Here is a 15,071-nt window from a genome sequence, read left to right as displayed (position 1 = left end):
GTTCTTAACCTGTATAAGTTTCTTTATTCTGTTGAAAGCAAAAGAAGATATTTTGATATATGGTGGTAGCACACAGTTGATGGTACCCATTGACTTTCATAGTATTAGTTTTTCCTACTATCGAAGTCAATAGGTACCGTCAACAGTCTACTTCCATCATTCATCAAGATGTCATAAGACAAAAACACAGGTTTCAAACAACATAAAGGTGAGTTAATAATAAGATAATTTTTTATTTATGAGTGAACTACCAAACTGAGTTCTTGTAGATGGTCGAGCATTGCATTAGCAACACAAAGGTTGTGGGTTTCATTCCCAGGAAACCTACATACTGATAAAATAATGTGGATAAAAGCATCTGCCAAAAGCAGGAAAGTAAGTTGATCTGGTGACAGGAAACTAATAAAGCACTTATATATCACTGCATTATCCCAATCTGCAATAAAGGATAGGACTCAGCCTATATCATGTTACATATAGGAACTGACAAATGCAAGATATGTTTACTGCAATACATCTGTGCTTTACGATAAAAGAGTTTGACTACATTTACATGACTGAATTATGATGACTGTAGGCATACTTTGGATTACCTATTAAAATGTAAATTACTAAATCACTCTAAATGCTTTAGGTTATATGAAAAGTTTGGCACAAACAGTGTTTCTGGTACACTATTCAAAAAGTACACCTGCATAAATCATATTGGTACCAAATGTATTCATATCTGTAAATAAAAGGTACATATTAGGACATCTTGCCATCCTGGTTCAGCTTTTTTTTTAAGTAAAGCAAATGCACTTTAAGTTTTTCAAGTGCACAACATTAACCCAGTGCAATAGTTAAAGGTGCTGGTCATATTTTGAGCAAATAATACCATTTAAAGCTGGAAAGCAATTAAACACATTCTTGGGCACATGGTCCCTATGGTTAAACCCTTGAGATCAAATGAACATGCGTGGGCTGCACTCTCTATGAAAAGATTTGTAAATGAAAACTGTGTTGAGTGGTGGTGAATGACCAGCTGATGGACTTCAGCCATTGTCATTGAATCTGGGATTTACAATGGTCTGTGAAGCTTTAAAGAAGAACTGTGGGAAATGTGCAGGTAGCTTTTACATAAAAAAATAGTGTTACAAAATAAATGAATGTACTTCCTTAACAAATATATACGACCACCTGTCAATTTTTGTGATTTACTGTTTTCTTCATAAAATCATCCTACATAATGTAAAGAACAATATGACCTTGATATCTTTAATACTCCCTGAGGGGTTTCCTGATTTTGCCAAGTGGTTGATGTCATCAGGGTAACATTTTGTTGATCCTGGGACAACATTTCAATCAACCAAATAGATTTCAGAAATAAGTTTAGAATTTGTTTTAAGTTTAAGCTTCAAACCAGGATTAGCAGTTTCTAGACCATTGTTTTTCACTTATCATGTCCCTCTGATTTTAGGGTTTGGTTATGGTATGGGTTTGGGGTGGGTTAAGGTTTTATATAGAAAAATGTTGTTCTTGGGTCAACACAATATGTTGCCCTGAGGACATCAAGCACTTGGCAAAATCAGTTCGAGCGCTGCGTGAGAAAGGTCATGTGAAAGATTGAAATTAATCGGAAATTAATGATTGAAATCAAACTTTGGCACTCCTGATCTTATAATTAGATCAGAAGACTTTAGCCTGGTGTTTGGTCACAAGGAATTAAAAAAACCTGCCAAAACATATGCAAAGTAAATATATACACTGCAAAAAATTACTTTCTTACGTAATATCCTGTTTTAAAAAATTCTTTAATCAAAATGCATTTTCTTGATGAGCAAAATGACCGAAGAAAATAAGTATAGTTTTTATACAAATTTAAGAGACTTTGTGCTTAAAACAAGCAAAAAAATCTGTCAATGGGGTAAGAAAAAAACTTTTGAGATAAGTTTACTTTTCTTTAAAAACATGAAAATTTTTCTTACCCCATTGGCAGATTTTTTCCTGGTTGTAAACACAAATGTACTTACATTGTGTATATATATATATATATATATATATATTATATTATTAGACTCATTTTGCTCATCAAGAAAAATACAAAAATACTAAGTAAGAAAATAATTTTTTTCGGTGTACAATGATTTATTTGGAAATAAATGTAAGAAAACGAATGCTTTAGTATTTGCATAAGTAACCGCATATTAAAAATGGGAAGGTAAGTGCTATGCAGTATAGATTAGACATTGTGACATTGCAGAAGATCATCACCTCCGTCACAGTCTGTGAGATTTATTACACAGTATTCTGCCTTCACGCCATAACCTTTCACAACACGGTAACAGGAGATGTGTCCACGCAAGTCCACAACAAGGGACGGCCCCTAAACATTTTAACCCTTTTCCACAAGAGTGAAAAAGCCATTTCATAACACTTAGCTAACTAATTCAGCATCTTCAAACATTAAAAAACTTTAAGCAGTTATTTTCTTACTACAAATCAGGTTTTGTGATTGCCGTTACCTGTTAATATGAACATCTGATACATTTTGCTTACCTAAAACAGGCCTTACACAAATGGAGTGATTACTTTAAATTCTGCCCTGCGGATCTCAATTGCACTTTTACAAAGTGCAGTAGCACACTTGTGTAATGTCACATTATATGCCTGGAGAGCAACATGAGCTGTCAACAACTCACACCCTTCACCGAAACATCACACGCTGATGTTGGACAAAAATGTCAGAAGACACGTTAGATGTCAGAAAGGCCTTTCATGTATTTTTATGGATTTAAGATAAATGGTTCCTACGGCTATTTTTACTTTACACATGTGAGCTTTTCAAAGTCATTTTGATGGCGCACATTCCGTGCTATTTTTACAGGGAATGAAAACAAGGCACTCTTTACGATATCCAGCATTTCTGAGTCTGTGTTTAATTCAAGTTAAAATAATTCTCATGAAATACTTGGTAGATTAATAGATCAAAATAAAATCACTTTGTTGTCACTAGACCAGACATAAATGTAAGTGAAAGTGAGGAAGAACACAAATACACAACTTACACTCTCAGAAATAAAGGTACAAAAGTTGACACTGGGATGGTACTTTTAAAAAGGTTCCTAACTGTATCATTTTGGTACAGATATGTACTTTTGACGTACCATATGCAGCTCTAATGGCACTGCATAGCACCCTACGGTTGGGTCAGCTTAGGGGCTTTAAGGTACCAGTGTGTTCCTTTGAGCTATATGAACCTCAAAAGTGAACTTTTTGAAAAGGTACCACCCCAGTGATAACTTTTGAATTTGAGGGTGTGGTGAATGATACCTGTAATACTTGAAGTTACCATTTGTGTAGGACATGGTGTTCCTGTAATTCAACTGGTTGTGGCTTGCACTGGCAATGCAATGGTCATAGGTTCGATCCCAGGAAACACAAACTGTTCTGTTAAAAAAATATATACAGTAGATTGAATATGGAAATAAACTGATTGTGACCAGAAAGATATATATTCTACAAGATGCTGTGTCTAAACTTTTAACTTACAAAATAATTTTTTATTTATTTTTTATTTTTAATTAATTAAGCAACATGTAAAATGTCTAACAAGAGCACTGTCATGTAAAGCGTGCCCCTGTGTTACTGAAGGCCCATTGAAATGATCCTGATACCCCGTAACAGCTAAGAGATGGATAGTATTTCACATTCTATATTTAAATCTTCTGACTTGTGTCACAGGGCTATTTAAATGCCAACAGTCTTACTGTCAAAACACAGCCTGTAGAAACATGATGGACCTGTTTGAGACCAACACTTATTTTTTCAACGATTTACGTTATCTTGAGGGGGACCATGAGACCCTGGATATGCCTGGTGTGTCCCCACTTTACGAGGGGAACGACAGCCCTTTGTCGCCAGGACAGGACCCTGTCCCGTCGGAAACTGGATGTGAGAGTAGCGGAGAAGAGCACGTCCTTGCGCCACCAGGGCTTCACCCGCACTGCGAGGGTCAGTGCCTGATCTGGGCTTGCAAGATCTGCAAACGAAAGTCGGCACCGACAGACAGGAGAAAAGCAGCCACTCTGAGAGAAAGGAGGCGACTCAAAAAAATCAACGAGGCGTTTGACGCGTTAAAGAAAAAGACGGTTCCCAATCCGAACCAGAGGCTACCCAAGGTTGAGATTTTACGCAGCGCAATAACCTATATTGAGAAATTGCAGGACCTGTTGCATACGCTGGACGAGCAAGATCAAAACTCTGACAGTCGCCCATATACATATACCATCAAAGAAAATCATGTAAGAACAATGATAGTCAAAAGATCCATGCGCTCTGACAGCTAGACACACGTGGTGCCATAACTTTGCTTGAAACTGATATTAACCTATTGGTTTTTAATTAAGCTTACAAAACGACAGTATTAATTGTTGTTTTTTCATCACGTTTGACTGTCCAGGTGGCTCCTAGTGAGTATAACTGGAAAAAGACCTGCCAAAGTTGGCAGGAGAGCCCAGATCATTCCAACTCCAATATGGCCAGAGAAGGTTGGTACAGAGAAAAAGTTTAACAAGAGTGACTTTCGATATCGACAAAATTACAATGAGCCTTTAATAAGGGTCGCTTGTTTCTATCCATAAATGTTTCTGCGCGTAATGGTAAATCTCTGTGCGCAATGGTCTGTTTCAGGAGGCGCAATGGAGTCTTCGGCATCCAGCAGCCTTCGTCGACTCTCCTCGATTGTTGACAGTATTTCCACGGAAGAGACGAAAATCGACGTACCGACCAGATCGCAGAAAAGTGAAGCTTAAACACTATTTCACATTTCCGACTTTTTATTTATTTCCATGAGTAGTGTAAACGTTTTATCTGTAACAGGTTACACTTCAATAACCTTCATCAATTAAATAACAAGAATATTGCGATTAAATAATAAATAGGCTACCCACACGAAAGAATACTGTAGTATATTTTAGTATTACATAGTAAACTATATTCAATTCTAATAGTAGGCCTATATCATAACCTATCTATGTTGTTAATGTATTATATAGATTATTAACTGTAATAAACTGATAAACTGTAGTAAATACTTTAATATTTACTATGTTAAGAAAAACACTATATAGTGTTTAAGGGGCATTTCGCGTCTTTTGCTTGCGCAAATATTTTAAATACGCACGCGATGCGACGCGCTCTTCTGATGTTTCTAAAATATTATTGATGAAGGTTATTGTGAAGTTACATTGTATTCTGTGTATTTTCTTCCATAATTTTGACCAATTCCAGGCTTTTTTCCATGGTCACTGTCATCAGAATTATTCCTGTGAATTTATATGGTCTTCCAAAAATGTAAATATTTTGTAATTTATTGCTGTTACTTAAATTATTTTATAAATTAAAAAGAAGAAAATACAATTGAGAGCACTTGGCCGCTGCCGGATATGTTTTTATTAAACAGTACAAAAAAACATTAAACAGTACAAAACATTTCCAAAAGTACTCTGTATTACGCTTGTTTCATTTTTATATTTATTTATTTTACAATCACGTTGTTGAAAATGTGACTCGTCTGTTAAAAGTCATTTCTGTGATTTTTTAGGGTTTGAATTAACCTAAGATGGACATTTTCTGATTTAAGATGCGCCTTGCTTCAGTGAAATGTTTTGTTATAATGTCAAAAATATAATTTTATGTTACAAAATTCAACCAAGATATTTAACCGTTTAATTAGCATCCATGTAACATCTTCATACTTGTTCTATGGAATCAATTTTAAGCATTAACTTTAAGATCTTAAGCTGGGAAAGCATGTAGAGTTCCGGCCATCAAATGTCCTCTGCATTAGAAGCCCACCGTATGGCATCACCAGCCTTGACCAGCTAGCAGCTTTTTCAGATTCACAAGTATTAACAGTGTGTAAAATATGACTGGGCCTGAAATAGCCCTGGCCTTGCCTGTTAGTTCCAGCTGGCAGAGCAAGGCTCAGAATTGTCTGCAATGAATGTAGACCCCACTGCACACACAGTATCTATTTTATCTGATGATCGAAAGTAGAAGGTTGTTGAGGGGAAAATATTGCAAGGCTGCCTGGCAACTATCCAATGGTAGCGATTTGTTGGTGCTCCCCAGTTGCACCGTAGCATTTCCATCTTGCACAGCATGCTATCTGTCAGGACCAGCTCTCTGATCTTTCCATTTAACAAACTAGCACCTTTGACCTCATCACATACGGAAGTAAACGTATGTACCCAAACTCTTGAAATGACCAGTGACCCACACAGTGCACATCTGGGAAACAACGCTGTCCAAAGGGTGTCTATTTACCCTGACCCTCCAGTAGGCTAAATGCAGATTTCATCGTGGCAACATTTTTAAGGTAAAAATATCATTATGGACTTATTGTATAGTGTGGTCCAACAGTGTGGAAATTTTGACATTATTTTTTTATCTGGGAGTAAAGATTGATTTTGAATGATTTATGATAATGCTGGATTGGTACAATCCAAAATCCTGGGATGTTTCATCCTGCTTTAAATATAGACAGCAGTTTAGTTTGTCCATATTTTAACCCAACATGCACATTTCACATTTATGCACTTGGCACATTGTGCATTTACAGTGCATTACAAGTATATGCAAAAAAAAAAAAAGCGCCTAATGTGTTACAATCAATTTGTGGCACCTTTGTTCAAAAGTTCAGATGTCATTGCTTGAAGCACACAAGATTTATTTTTGGTAGTCATGCTAGGATAAGATGGATCATCATGTTTCACAAATTCATACAGGCCATGCTAGCTTAAATACATAAACAAAAAGCAAAAGAAATACTTTTTTTTTCAAGTCAGCTTGTCACTCAAACATTTATGCTCATACACATTAAAATAAATAAATACTGGGTTGTTTCAACCCATAGTTGGGTAAAATGTGGACATTTTAGGTACATGAAGGTACGAAAGTTGTATCTGGGGCGGTATCTTTTTAAAAAGTAAAATTTTGTACCTAAAAAGTGCATATTGGTGCTTCTAAGGTACTCGCTGGTACCAGCGATTTTACATGACTATGAGTAGAAACAACCCAGTGATTGTTGGTGTAATATAATTTCTAATAGAAAAAATAAATAAATAAATAAAAAGCAAACCTCAAATATTTTGATGTGAAGTGATGTCAGACCAAAACACAAACAAAAAATAATAATTGAAATGTATTGTAAGGAAGACTATATATGTAAATTGTTTGACACATTTGCAGATAACAGAATATATACCTCAATATAAACAAAGTTATATCCACTGCTTTGGCAACTGCACATTTCGGGCGATTGTCTGATAAGTTGATATTAAGAGCAGGACACTTCAAAGCAGTACTCTCCTGTCTTAGAGCCAGACTGTAACCAGATAGCTCTGTCTACAGTGATGTTTTAATAGGATCTCGAATGTAGAGAGGGTGTGATTTTATGAGGTTTCTTTAGTCACAATGCCTGGCTCTTTCATCATAAAAAAATTACATTTGAAAGGTCTTTACAGATTCATGACTTGATTTGCATAACATTATCTAAAATACATGATGAGTACAAATCTGCCATTTATTATCATTAACATTCGAAATCAGACACAGCTAAGATGATTATAACATCATTTCGTCTTGGATCTCTCCCAGAGGTCTTTCATAACTTGAAAGAATGAGTGATTTTTAAAGGGATCACATTTGCACTTTGACAACTCTACGAACCGTTTGAAACATTGCAGAGATGTATTTTGAAAGACACTTGTGAGTTTAAGATCTGAAGGGACCGAAGCGAATATTTGTATTCCACTCAATCTATTTCCAAGGAAATCCAACTGAATTCTGAATCTTTGGAAGTTATTTTCAGGTTAAAGTGATGAAATTCGCACTAAAATTGCGAGAAAATCTCAACAGGTGCTCAGGTACACAGCCAAGGCTTATATAATAAATAATATAGGAAGGGGAAAAGATAAGATTTAGTGATGTTCCTTTGAATATCCAGCAACAAGGACTTTCTGATATCCAACATCATTGTAGCTGATGGAAAGCTTGCTCTAGCTGCCAAACAAATGCTGTTGCCAATCACACAATCTGATCATGTGATCAAATATGATACTGTTATTGCTGATGGAAAACATCCAGCCAGGTCTTGGCAAAAGAAAGACGGAAAAAAACAAGGGGATGGGAAAATTTGGAATGATATGCTTTTCTTTTCATTAAGATTTTTCTTTCAGTGACACAATGTTGGGGACTTTTCCTTCAAAATATTTTCTCATGTTTGGTTTCTGGTCGCATGATATTCAGCTTGAAAGTTATCAGACATTTACATCAATATTACAGAGAAAAAACAAAAGTTTATTTAACACACAGTTACTTGATAGTCATGCTAAAACACTCACTGCAGATATGGGGTAAGTTGTCACAACAGGAACCAGCCTTTAAACAGACTTTTAGCATAACTTTAAAAGACTTTCAGCAAAACTTTAAAAAGTAAAGCAATCGTGAAACTTTAAAAATGGACAAGTATAGCAAGAATATAAACTAATTGTCTTAGGGTGATTTATTAATACATCATTTGAAATGATAACAGATAAAAATTAGCTTTGACCTATAATGACATATACAAACACGTTATAATGTAGCCTATAATATAGTTGACATTAGTCTTTGTGTGTGGTTCTGTGTATACTTGCAGGATATGAATATGACATTCATTAGAAATACACAAAAGAGAGCTTTGAACTGTATTGAAGGATACACAAATGATATACCTAGCCCTGGTTTCCACATTAAGAATTGTTTCTTAACACTAAAAATAAATCTATTTTACAATTGCAGCGAAATTCAAATGTGACAGCAGAATTAATGGATGCTGTTTTTTATTTTCCATTCAAAGTACCAAAAATTGGGAGGCACCGGAAAAAAAGATGCATTAAAGCTCACCCTCTGCCCTACACTTAACACGGTCCCTGACCCCTGACAACAATCCTCAGCGAAACCCCCAAAGTTCCATTGAGAGCCAATCTTCCCAAATCTCAGAGCAGCTTTTCTTACTCTCTCAACACGGGTTTCTCAAGGACCGATGCGCTTTCGACATATGCTTACGCAATCTGAGTTGGACTCAGTTATCGACTGCTGTCAGGTTTTCTCGTTGTCCGTGTTGTTAACAGTCAATTGTCTTTGATCTGAACGACAGCTAAACAGAATTATCCCCGACCAATGTCTTCTTCAGCTGTGCGCAATACAAACTACACCGGCTATCCGTGTTTTCTTAGGTGCGCGCGGTTCCCAGACACTGAAGAGGCCAAACGTTTTAGCACGTTGTGAGAAATATCCGCATTGTATCTTTATTAGCTGTCAACGCTGATTGCTCCAGTAATGACCTCTATATTGAGCAATAGACGCGGAGATTTTAAAGCGCTTGGTTCGTTTATGTACTATCTGTGCCTTCATCTTTACGCACCATTTGTAACTTCCTTATTTTGATTTCAAATCAATAAAAGTGATTGAAATGAGACAATATAAGCTAAATGATCTTTAAAGTACTTACTTTTTTGAAGATGTCAATTAAATACATCAGGCAACATACAAAAACCTAAAAAAAAAAACAGTAAAGTTCATGACGCAACCGCAATTGTCATTACGCCCCATTTTTGCGCCAATTTAATTTGATCTCAATAATATAAGAGTGACTGACATTATGCTTTCTAACAAAATACTAAAATTACAACTTAAAATAATTTAAAACGTTATAAAAAAAATGAAAAAGTAGAGTAAATCCCTAGAAATGTAGCAGGATTTGTAACTTAAAAGTTAAGTTATAACCAAAAATAACATAAAATATAGCCTTTCTATATACAGACATATCAATACAATTTTAGAATTTGAGTGGTCACTTTATAAGTTTGTCTTTAGCATTTTTTGGTTAACTTAGATAGACATAAATGTTTAAAAATACTAATAGAAATCCTCATATACCTTTTACCTATTTTCCTTAGATTTTTGTTCCCAGAATGCTTTATATGAGATTGTAATTTAAATTTTATTTTGTAAAGACACACACTTATATGTTAATTAAACTTTAAATAAACTGTTGCCAGTAAATAACATACATTTAAATCTACAGTAAGTTACTGGCAAACAGCTGCCAGTAATACTGTAATTTCTACAGATTTTTTTACAGTGTAATTCCAATAATAATAAAACAATCGTGCTTAAAAACGTTTATTAACTCCTACGCAACATTTCTTTTTAGGGGACCTTTAATGCTCAATGACACATTTCTAACAAAGCCACATGAGATTACATTTCACAAAATCGAATCTGCCACACAGTTGTTAATGACCTACTTAGAGATTTAATGAGCTAAGTAACATGGACACTCTGTCTGTGACACCTACACAGTGCGGATCTTGAGTTCTGGTGCTGTGTGAGTGTGCGGCCCTGAAACGCTACACCGGCCCTTACAGCTGGGCCGCATCTGCAACGCTGCTTTCTCCTAAAGCGTAAAATTAGCCAGCAAAACTTTTAAACATGAGTCATTCTTGACCATTTCATTTCAAGGTAATAGAAGTGACATTTATTTGTTTGGTTTTAACTTTCATTGCACCTTATGAAACTCATCTCTGCCTCGTGAAGTTTTTTAAGACAACTGACATTTGCATTTATGCATTTTGCAGATGCTTTTATTCAAAACAACTTATAGTGAATTCAAGCTATACAATTTATCAGTATGTGTACCTTGGAATCAAACCCATGACCTTGCCGCTAATGCAATGCCCTACGGGAACATCTAACTTGTGTAACTATACAGGTGTAAAGTTTTAATACGTTTAAAGCTTTTTGTACAAATCAGTGAGGACAAAGACGGTGACGACACGGGAGTGGCTATAGATACAGATCCGAAAAATGTGATGTTTTACAACTGCAGACTTAATCGTAAAGTAAAATAAAAGTAAAATAGAGTGTCCATACCAAAATGTTAATTGATGATAATTCCCTCATGTAATGAACATCACCCAGCAAAGCTGTTGAGCTGAGTGAGAAACCACCCCTTCACACAGATGTGGGAAACTCAGTAGGGTGTTGGATTTGGGAGTTAGGGGGGTCACAAAGCCCTGCCTTGGCCAATGGGCCACGGTCATTAGGGCTGACCAATGTGGGCCCCAGCCTCCACACAGGGCACTATAAGAGGGGCTGGATGGCAACAGACAAACCACATCACTCAAAGGTCGCCCCCTTACCAAAGAGCTCATACACGACGAACCATGGACGTATTCTCCACATCCCAGATCTTCTATGACAGCGCGTGCGCCTCGTCCCCAGAAGCTTTGGAGTTTGGACTCGGAGGTGAGCTTACTGGATCCGAAGAAGACGAGCACATTCGGGCCCCCGGTGCACCGCACCAGCCTGGCCACTGCTTGCAGTGGGCTTGCAAAGCGTGTAAGCGCAAGGCCAGCACCGTGGACCGCAGAAGAGCTGCCACCATGCGGGAACGTCGCAGGCTGAAGAAGGTGAACCACGCTTTTGAGGCTCTACGCCGCTGCACCTCGGCCAACCCTAGCCAACGTCTTCCCAAGGTTGAGATCCTGCGGAACGCCATCCAGTACATTGAAAGCCTCCAGGACCTGCTTAGGGAACAGGTGGAGAACTACTACAGCCTGCCTACGGAAAGCAGCTCTGAACCTTGCAGTCCCTCGTCCAGCTGTTCTGAGAGCATGGTAAATATTACTTTTATGTTAATATTACTCCATTAATGTCTGTTTATGGTCTGCCTACATTCAGATGCTCACATTTCCTCCTTTAAGAAAAGTAAGGCCATGGTTCAAATCCACAGACAATGTGGATGTTAGGACTTTCCATCTTTTCTGTATTTGGTACAAGGTCTGATGTCTTGCCCTTGCCTCTCTACCTTTTCATCTTCATGTTTTTATCTATATGGCGCCCAGGGGAATCTATCCTTCAGTTTGAGTCAGGGTTGTCTCACACCCAGCATGGCAAAAATAAATTGCTATCCACATCTGTCTCCTGTTATACACCGAGATATAAGCTTACTACTTTATTGCAGTGCACTTAATAATCCGTACATGCATAATGCTCAGCTTGACACTGTTTAATAGGGGTTTACTCTAGCATTTTTAAATAATGACCAAATGTGACCCTGCCTTTGAAAGCCCAGCTAAGTCATTTTTGCGATAAACTGTTTTCTACATAAAATCATCCTACGTATTGTAAAGAGCTATATGTGTAAATATAATCTTGATATCTTTAATATTGACTGAGTAAGGTCATGTCAAAGATTGAAATTAATGATCAAACTCAAATTTACAGATTTTTAGATTTTAACTTGGATTTCACAGACATGAATCACAAATAAAGACCAATTTTGTTAGTGCTGGTTTTGCTTATCCCATTAGGGATTTGCATGCATATTTTTGCAAAGTTTTTTAAATGACATAGGAAGGAATGCACTTTCAAAATCAGACAAAACAAGTTAGCTAAATTAAGTTAGCTAAATAGCAATATTGTCAAAAGTATTTATTCAAAGACTCGACAACATTGAGTTACACCAACAAAACTAGTTTTAATGACGTTAATCAGACATTTTTTAACATTTTATGGTGTTTTTATTTAGCTTTGTGAAGCATAATTGTCTCACAATTATTATAATTGATCAAAATTATTTCCACACTGAAAAAAACTGATTTGTTGGTTCAACTTAAAACTGCAAGTTAACTTAGAATTTAAAGTTAATTTAACTTAAAAATATAAGTTGACACAACAAATTTTACACACATTTTTTTTCAGTTAACTAATATTTTTAAGTTAAATTAACTCAACATTTCAAGGCAACCAGGTAATTTACTTTTTTAAGTTGAACCAACAAATAATTTTTTTACAGTGAAGACAACCTGCTTGATCTTATCATCCTGAGATGTTGGTTCACAAGATATTTATGACAAAATTTCAGTACAGGGCTTAAGAACGGAGGATACAGTAATGGCTTTCCCACTGGCCTCTTTATAAAGCCTCAGTAAATCCAGCCAACAGAGGCTGGCAGGAAAGAGGCAGCCGTGCCGCATTCCTGACTGACTGCATGAGCTGCGCCGCTGCCAGGATTTTCTGCAGATTTACTCAGAGAAAGTGTCATCTTGCACAAACTGGTGTGGCTTCCACTGACTCAATCGATTCGCCATGCATTGAGCCCAGCATAGCGTGGGAGTTCCTTACCAATGAGTCGGCCTGTGGAAGAGAGAATAGAGGTTGAGCACACTTAACATGCGACGCTGCTCATTTGCTGCTCGTGGCTTTAGTGATGTACAAGTTATTTGATCCACGGCTTACATTTTCATTTACGCATTTGGCAGATGCTTCAGAGTTGCATATATAGATTTCGTTATCAGTATGTATGTTCCCTTGGATCGGACCCATGTACTATGCTTTACCAACTGAGCCACAGGAACACATGCATAGATGTTTCTGTACTGTTAGGATAATTAAGCTTCTATGTTATTCCTTTAGATTGACTGCAACAGTCCTGTATGGCCACAGATGAATCCAAACTTTGGAAACAATTACAACTTTGATGCACAACATGGTAAGGGACCTTATTATTAGCCTAAGAAATTGAAAACCAATATCAATACAACATTAATAAATATTGGGATTCATTTATAATATAATTTACATTTACGCATTGCATGCAAGCTGTATTTTATCAGTATGTGTGCTCCCTGGGAATCAAACCCATGACCTTTTGCGCTGCTAATGCAATGCTCTACCATGTCTATTGTGGTACAAGTATCACATGTTTTTGCTGCATCTCTAAACTTTTTTCCTATATCTTCTTTATTCCAGTTGTTGCCGTTGACAGGACTCCCGCAGCATCTAGTTTGCAATGTTTGTCCAGTATAGTAGACCGGCTGTCTTCGGTTGACGCAGGAGTCGCTGTGGGAATGAGAAACATGGTTGCTCTTTCTCCGACTGGTAGCGATTCCCAATCCAGTTCTCCAGACAGTCCTGACAACAGACCCGTCTACCACGTCCTGTGAATGAGACACTCCAGCCGGTTTAGTTCGAGGACCACACAGTAACCTATCCAGCTTAATGAATCCAAACTATCCATAATGTTATCAACACATACAGACAGTAGATCATTTTTTACTATGCTATCATGGCTGACATTGATTTTATTTATCAGTAGTAATCGCTATGTACTAGTAAATGCTGTTTACTTTTTCTTTTTTAAGCATACTTCGTATTGTTTATTACCTACCCTCTGTTGTAAATAAGATTGTATATAATGAATTTTAATTGACTGTTATTGTATTCATGTCATGTCATTTGTATCATATTTAATGCATAAAATGTCTTTGCAGTAATAAATCTCAAAATGGTGGTATTTAATTTTGATAGTATTGTCGCTTTTTAGGTATGAAATGCTTGGGTAGGGTTTTTTTTAGCAGATCAGTGGATCAACTTGCAGCCTGCAGCTTGCAGGACTCCATCAAATGCCATTTGTCAGCTGCTAGAAAATTACTGGAAAGAGCTGGTAGGAGTTGGAGAAAGAGAGTTGATGGTGTGATGAGTAGATGTTTAAGAAAGAGAGAGAGGAAATGAGCCTGTTTGTGTAATGTAACAAATGTTACACATCATTCACACCTTCTTAATACCATTGTCATGAACAAATGGCCACATGCTGACACTTCAAGGTGCTGTTTGTGTTTGCATGAGTGTGTGTGTGTGTGTGTGTGTGTGTGTGTGCTTCACAAAAAAAAACATCTCAAAATCTACCGTATAATATTTTCCTTAGTTTAGTTTTATAAAACGAGAAATAAGATGTGCCAATAGATACCCCCCCAGTCTAGGAATTGTAACAGAAGTGTGTAGATTTTTTTATGCACTGTATATGTAAATATTGGTAGTACCATATGCTTACAAAAAAATACTTGATACTTGTTAGTAAATCAAAAAAAGGAACTCTTAATGTTGAAATAATACTTGCAACTCTTAGTCACATTTTGTAAACTGTGTCTTTTCAGACTTTGAGCCCATTTTGGTCTTGTAAAGCGTTAAAGTAATGC

At 36.6% G+C, this 15,071-nt stretch overlaps 2 protein-coding genes across 2 annotated transcripts; both read left to right on the top strand.

The window, feature by feature from the left end:
• Window positions 1–3,743: 3,743 nt before the first annotated feature.
• Window positions 3,744–4,893, top strand: myf6 (myogenic factor 6). The gene is made up of 3 exons (XM_065268427.1): window positions 3,744–4,283; window positions 4,442–4,529; window positions 4,672–4,893. Exons 1-3 carry the CDS (start codon window positions 3,774–3,776, stop codon window positions 4,791–4,793), a joined length of 720 nt encoding a protein of 239 aa, XP_065124499.1. The 5' UTR covers window positions 3,744–3,773; the 3' UTR covers window positions 4,794–4,893.
• A 6,317-nt stretch (window positions 4,894–11,210) lies between these two features.
• Window positions 11,211–14,381, top strand: myf5 (myogenic factor 5). Its single transcript, XM_065268488.1, has 3 exons — window positions 11,211–11,708; window positions 13,510–13,585; window positions 13,846–14,381. The coding sequence occupies exons 1-3, from the start codon at window positions 11,256–11,258 to the stop codon at window positions 14,037–14,039; spliced, it is 723 nt and encodes a 240-aa protein (XP_065124560.1). The 5' UTR covers window positions 11,211–11,255; the 3' UTR covers window positions 14,040–14,381.
• Window positions 14,382–15,071: the final 690 nt, after the last annotated feature.

This window comes from Paramisgurnus dabryanus, chromosome 1 (genome assembly GCF_030506205.2).
Source record: "Paramisgurnus dabryanus chromosome 1, PD_genome_1.1, whole genome shotgun sequence".
NCBI classification, from domain to species: Eukaryota; Metazoa; Chordata; class Actinopteri; order Cypriniformes; family Cobitidae; genus Paramisgurnus; species Paramisgurnus dabryanus.
This window is presented reverse-complemented; position numbering and strand designations above follow the sequence as displayed.

Coding starts and splice junctions, on each gene's coding strand:
- myf5 (XM_065268488.1), top strand. CDS start 11,256: ATGGACGTATTCTCCACATCCCAGATCTTCTATGACAGCGCGTGCGCC. Junction 11,709..13,509: donor CCAGCTGTTCTGAGAGCATG/GTAAATATTACT, acceptor TTATTCCTTTAG/ATTGACTGCAACAGTCCTGT. Junction 13,586..13,845: donor CAACTTTGATGCACAACATG/GTAAGGGACCTT, acceptor TCTTTATTCCAG/TTGTTGCCGTTGACAGGACT.
- myf6 (XM_065268427.1), top strand. CDS start 3,774: ATGATGGACCTGTTTGAGACCAACACTTATTTTTTCAACGATTTACGT. Junction 4,284..4,441: donor ATACCATCAAAGAAAATCAT/GTAAGAACAATG, acceptor TTGACTGTCCAG/GTGGCTCCTAGTGAGTATAA. Junction 4,530..4,671: donor CTCCAATATGGCCAGAGAAG/GTTGGTACAGAG, acceptor GGTCTGTTTCAG/GAGGCGCAATGGAGTCTTCG.